The sequence below is a fragment of the Eurypyga helias genome, unplaced genomic scaffold (assembly GCF_000690775.1).
Source record: "Eurypyga helias isolate BGI_N326 unplaced genomic scaffold, ASM69077v1 scaffold38409, whole genome shotgun sequence".
Classification (NCBI taxonomy): domain Eukaryota; kingdom Metazoa; phylum Chordata; class Aves; order Eurypygiformes; family Eurypygidae; genus Eurypyga; species Eurypyga helias.
Genome location: NW_010272096.1, coordinates 8627 through 13715, shown reverse-complemented (window position 1 = coordinate 13715; position 5089 = coordinate 8627). Strand labels below are relative to the sequence as shown.

At 60.9% G+C, this 5089-nt stretch overlaps 1 protein-coding gene across 1 annotated transcript in view; it reads right to left on the bottom strand.

Moving 5' to 3' along the window:
• SMARCD2 (SWI/SNF related, matrix associated, actin dependent regulator of chromatin, subfamily d, member 2) overlaps nucleotides 1-4210 on the bottom strand; it is a gene marked incomplete at its 5' end in the record, with an annotated part of 4386 nt that extends 176 nt beyond the window's left edge. The window contains 10 exons of the mRNA XM_010159034.1: nucleotides 2-68; nucleotides 153-275; nucleotides 383-518; nucleotides 779-876; nucleotides 1153-1314; nucleotides 1568-1669; nucleotides 2711-2806; nucleotides 2950-3069; nucleotides 3205-3327; nucleotides 4168-4210. Coding sequence (XP_010157336.1) covers nucleotides 2-68; nucleotides 153-275; nucleotides 383-518; nucleotides 779-876; nucleotides 1153-1314; nucleotides 1568-1669; nucleotides 2711-2806; nucleotides 2950-3069; nucleotides 3205-3327; nucleotides 4168-4210 — 1070 coding nt within the window. The remainder of the gene's footprint in view (nucleotide 1; nucleotides 69-152; nucleotides 276-382; nucleotides 519-778; nucleotides 877-1152; nucleotides 1315-1567; nucleotides 1670-2710; nucleotides 2807-2949; nucleotides 3070-3204; nucleotides 3328-4167) is intronic.
• Between the last annotated feature and the right edge of the window lie 879 nt (nucleotides 4211-5089).

The following is a 5089-nucleotide window of genomic DNA, read 5'->3' as shown; positions in this document are numbered from 1 at the left end:
GCCCACGGCTGCTGGTAGAACTCCGCTCGCCGCTCCTCCTCGGGGTTCCCGATCACGTCCGTTATGATCTGAGTGTGAGAGATTGGGGTTAGGGGGGGAGCGCCAGGGCTGGACCCCACCCCTCCCAGCCCCTCACCCTGCCCGTCCTTCACCTTGAGGTCCCTCCTCTGGGATTTGATCCATTCCTGGATGAAATCCTGCGGGTTGTTGCTGAAGCTCAGCATGAAATCGCGCTGCGTCTTCAGCTGGTTGATGGATTCGATGGTCTCGTGAATCTGGGGAGATGGCAAGGGGTCAGCAGCTGTCCCCAGCGGGACAGGACACAGCTGCCACCAAGCTCCCCCTAGCTGAGTCCCCACTGCCGAGCAGGGGTGTCCCACACCTTGGCATCCAGGGAGGCGATCTCCTGCTGGTTGGTGGTGGAGGCCAGGAAGTTGCTCATCTGAGCTTTCAGGGGATCGTCCACCTCCACATCGATGTCGTAGCAGGCCGTCTTCTTCTGATCGTTGGGGTCCACACTGGGAGGAAATGGGGTGGTGGGTGTCCAGGTTAGGGGGGGATGCCTGCAGCCTCCACCGTGCCGTACAGGAGGATCAACTCCCCTGACAGCAACACGAGTACCCCACTGGCTGCTCCAAGGGGACCCCACATTTGTTTGGCTGGTTCTTCCTCTCCCAAGTGACTTGTGCTCAGTGCAGCTTGGGGCTGGAGACCCCGCAGACCCTGCAGGCACTGCCCCCTCCCCCGGGAGGTACCCTGCCCCCCACCCTGTCCCTACCTGATGGTGTGGTTGATGATGATGGGATCTGGGTGCTGCAGGAGCCCCGCCAGCTTCATGGGGATCTCGGAGAAGCGCATGCGGACACAGTTAAAGATCTGGAGGGGCAAAGCAGAGCATTTGCTGTCTGTGGCTGAGCCCCCTTCCCCCATCACAGAAAGGGCCAGGCAGGAGGGGGGGAATCGCCCAGCCCTGCTTTGCGCTTGGCAAGCTGATGGATGCAAGCCAGAGCCTGGGGCAGGGGCATGAACTGAGTCTGGACAGTGTGCAGGGTCTGTTTTGAGTCAGAAAAGATGCTTTTCCTGGCATCTTTGAGGGGGGAGGGGTGCTCTCCTCCCAGCAAAGCGCGCTGGTGCTGCGGGGCAAGGGCTGACCTGGCGGAAGTAGCGGTTGCAGTTGATGTACTCCTTCTCGTGACTGTCCTGCAGCTTGTTGTGCTTGATGTAGAGCCAGAGCGCCTGCATGATGCTGGCGCGGGTCTGGGTGTGCACCCCAAGCAGGCGAGCCAGGCGCGGGTCCAGTTTGTACTGTGGTGGCTGTGGGGACAGGCAGGATGAAGTGACGCTTGGAAGGGCCCCTCCTGTGGGCACACTGCCCCACACAGCCCTTGTGTCACACACGCGGGTCACCACAGGCTGCGGCGTCCGTGCCTGGAGCTCTCTCTGCTCCTTTCTATGCCCCACAGTGTCCCCCCCATGTTAAGGTTCTGCCCAGCCCAGGCCCATTTGTGCCCGTGCCCCGTGCTGGAGGAAGGGCAGCAGAGCAGGGCCAGCCCCACGCAGCCCCTACCTGGTGATCCAGCATGAGCAGCAGCGTGCATTTCACATTGACGTCGCCGGGACGCTTCACTTGGAAGCCGTCAGTCTCCTGGGTTGTGGGCAGCCGGTGCCACTACGAGAGACCACGGGGACACTGCTCAGCTCCGGGGCCATGACAAGCCACCCACTACCAGCTTGGTGTCTGCGGCCAGGAGCTGAGAGCTGGTTCTCAGGCTCTGCACAAGGGTCTAGCAGAGGCAGACAGCCCGGATCCCAGCCCTGGCACATCTGGGAGTCTGACCCCCGTGGACTTCAGCCGAGAGCCCACCCACTCCAACGGATACAGCTTGATGTGCTGCAGCCCAGAGGTGGATGGGCTGGGGGCGTTACAGCCCTGAGCACTTGATGGCAAGGGCTCAAACAGCTCCTGGAGCCAATGTGGGATCAATCCTGCCTCAGCCACCACAGGGAATGCACACAGGAGCTCCTCAAATGCACCCCACGCGTGAAGGGGATGCACCCCCCTCAGCAGGCATCACCACAGAAATGAGTGTTTCCCAGAGGAAAAGCGTGAGCTGGGTGCAGGGAAAGCCTGCTCCAGGCAGGAGCACCCAAAACCGAGTCTGATCCTGCTCACGGGCTGTGCTTAATCTCCCCAAGGACCTTCCAGCCAGGCAGCAGGCTGGGAGGCAACACGGGAGACCTTTCTCCCCGCCTGGTGCTGGGACAGGCAGATGAGCCTTTCTGCGGCATCATCACCGAGCTGGGCCTCACTTTTGCAAATCTGTGGGGCTCAGGGCTGCCCAAGCCACCTCTTGGAGCCGCAGCCTTTCTGCAGCCCCACGCCCCTCGGCTCCAGCTGCATACTGCAGGGCACGAGGGGGTTAAGAGCCAGCCCGGGAGCTGTCAGGCTGGCCACCAGCCAGCACCAGGCAGGAAAACGCAGTGAGCCTGGAGAGCACAGCAGCGTGATCCCCGGGGGTGGGCTCAGCACTGCTCCTCAGCACCCACAAGCACTGTGGCTCAGTCCCCTCTGCAGCGGGACAGGTGCGGGGCTGGGGAGCCGAGCACCCGCAGGGTAAGCGGCAAGACCACCTCCCCTCGCCCGGCTCCCCCCACCCTGCTCATGGTGCGGAGCCAGCCCTGCGGCACGGCCGGGAGCCTCCAGCCTCACCTCCACCAGATGGTTGTCTGGCCCGTACAGCTCTTTGTCCAGCTCGATGACGAGGCTCTTGAAAAAAGAGGAGAACTTCCTCTTCTGCTTGCTCGGCTGCAAAACAGAGCGGAGAGATTGGGCCTGACACCCGCCGCCATGGAGAGCCCCTGCCCAAACACTGAGCGAGCCGAGGGCCCCGCCAAGCTCTCCAAGCCCCAGTTCTCCCACCACCAGTTCGTCCCTGCCCGTATCCTTACGTCCTCCAGCAGTTTGCCCTCCACACGCAGCTCCCAGGAGGCCACGCGCTCACCACCCTCCCCTTCTTCTTTGGCTGGGGTGAAAGTGTTGGAGATGTAAATCCTCAGCTTCCGCTTTTGCTGCAAAATAAGAAAATCAGATGGGGGGATCCTTGGAGTGAGAAGGTGGTTGGCGACACCTACAGCAGCACCCACATCGTATCGTCCACCCCGCCCCACTGCCTGCCCTCCGGGCTAGCCAGGGCTGCCACGCACCGTCAGCGGTTTCTTAATGGCCTCCTGAATCTCCATCCTCTTCCGAGCGATGGTTTGGTCCAGCTTGCGCTCAAAGGCGAGGAGGTCCATGTAGGCCTGGGATTCTGGGACCAGTTCCCGGATCTGTCAAACAGAAACGCTCAGCCTCTTGCATGCTGGCATGGGGCTGCATCCCCCACACCAGCCCCAGCAATGCTACCGGTGCTGGGCTGACAAGCCAAGGCGTCACCGCATGATGAGTCCAGCACGACAGCACCGATCTCTCCTTGTAAACGAAGCCTACAGCCCTGCAAAGCTCTCCCCAGATCACAGAGCTGCTCAGTTTGGAGCCTGTCAGTGTGCCCAGCAGCCTGCCTGGTGTCACGGGCAGGTAAGGCAACCCTGGATGCTCAAGAGGGACCTCCCAGAGAGGCTCAAGGTCCTCCTGGGGTCTCCTCCCCAAGCTATTGCTCATCCCTGCTTACCCAAAGTCCTGCTTGTCCAACTTGTGCACATCCTAAACCTCTTCCAGCACCCCAGAAGATGAGTCAGAAATCACAGAATCACTGAATGGTTTGGGTTGGGAGGGACCTTAAAGCTCATCCAGTTCCAACCCCCCTGCTATAGGCAGGGACACCTTCCACTAGACCAGGTTGCTGCAAGCCTCATCCAGCCTGGCCTTGGACACTTCCAGGGATGGGCCATCCACAGCTTCTCTGGGCAACCTGTCCCAGGGCTCCCCACCCGCTCTGGGAAGAATTCCTTCCTGGTGTCCCATCCCAATCTGCCCTCTTTCGGTTTAAACCTGTTACACCTTGTCCCGTCACTACAAATCTTCCAGGTTTGTTTGGGACCAAGTGGAAGCGACTGCAGACAGGATGTGGCCCAGAGAGATCCTCCTCCCTGTGGGGACCTCATCAACCCGGCTGGATCACCCCCCTCCAGCAGCTCAGCTCCTGCCCGGCGCACCGAGGCAGCACTCACCCTCTGCGGCAGGACCTTGTCAGCCATCTTCCTCCTTTTCACCCTGCAAAATGCAGAGACAGGCGAAACCCGTTACACTGCAGCTCCCGCGGGGCACCCTGCCGCCTGCCCAGCGGGACAGGTCCTGGGGAAAAGCGCTGAGCCCTGCTCGCACGCCAGGAGCATGGTGGCTCTTTCGGCCCCATCCAGGCCACGGACGGGGCCAGGCTCTGGGGAGGGCAGTGCCGTGCGGGTGGCTCAGTCTGAGCAAGGGGTCGGGGCTGCAGCACACAGGCCTGGGGGAGCAGGTCCCCTTTCGTGGCTGCTGTGTGTGACAGGAACTTTGGACTTGCTGGAGGGGAACAAAGAAAGGCTGTAAGAGCATCGGGAACACAAGACCTTGGATCAGTGCCAGACAGCCAATGGGTAGGAGATTAGAATCCCGTGGGCAAGCCAGGATGACTCCAGGGGAAAAGGTGTTGGACCTCTAGAGCATACCTCCAGGGAAGGAAATCCAGTCCCTGGGCTCAGTTTGCTTTGGGGATGGTAAAGGCAAAGCTGTGACTGCGGGCACGCTCCTGTCTGCAAGAGAGTGTTCCCAGGACTCCCCTCTGAAGCTGCATCCTCCTAGTGCTACAAACCACAGCCCAATCCCAGGAGTTCGGTTAAAAACAGCTTAAAGCAAATCAGCCTTGCCACACTGGGGCTGAAATCACAATGGGCAGAGGATGCAGAGGACCCACAGCATGCTGCCCCCTTGCTCACAGCTGCTTCAGCTCTCTCCAAACTTGTAGGAGCTTTTCAGACTGCAGGGCCCTGAGCTCTCCTTCCCCCCGCTGCATGTTCCTGGCCCCCATCAGCCTGAGCCCACCCCAGTGCCCCGTTGCTCCACGCCTGGGTACAAAGAGAGACGTTCTCCCATTCTGCTGCACACGTAAGAGAT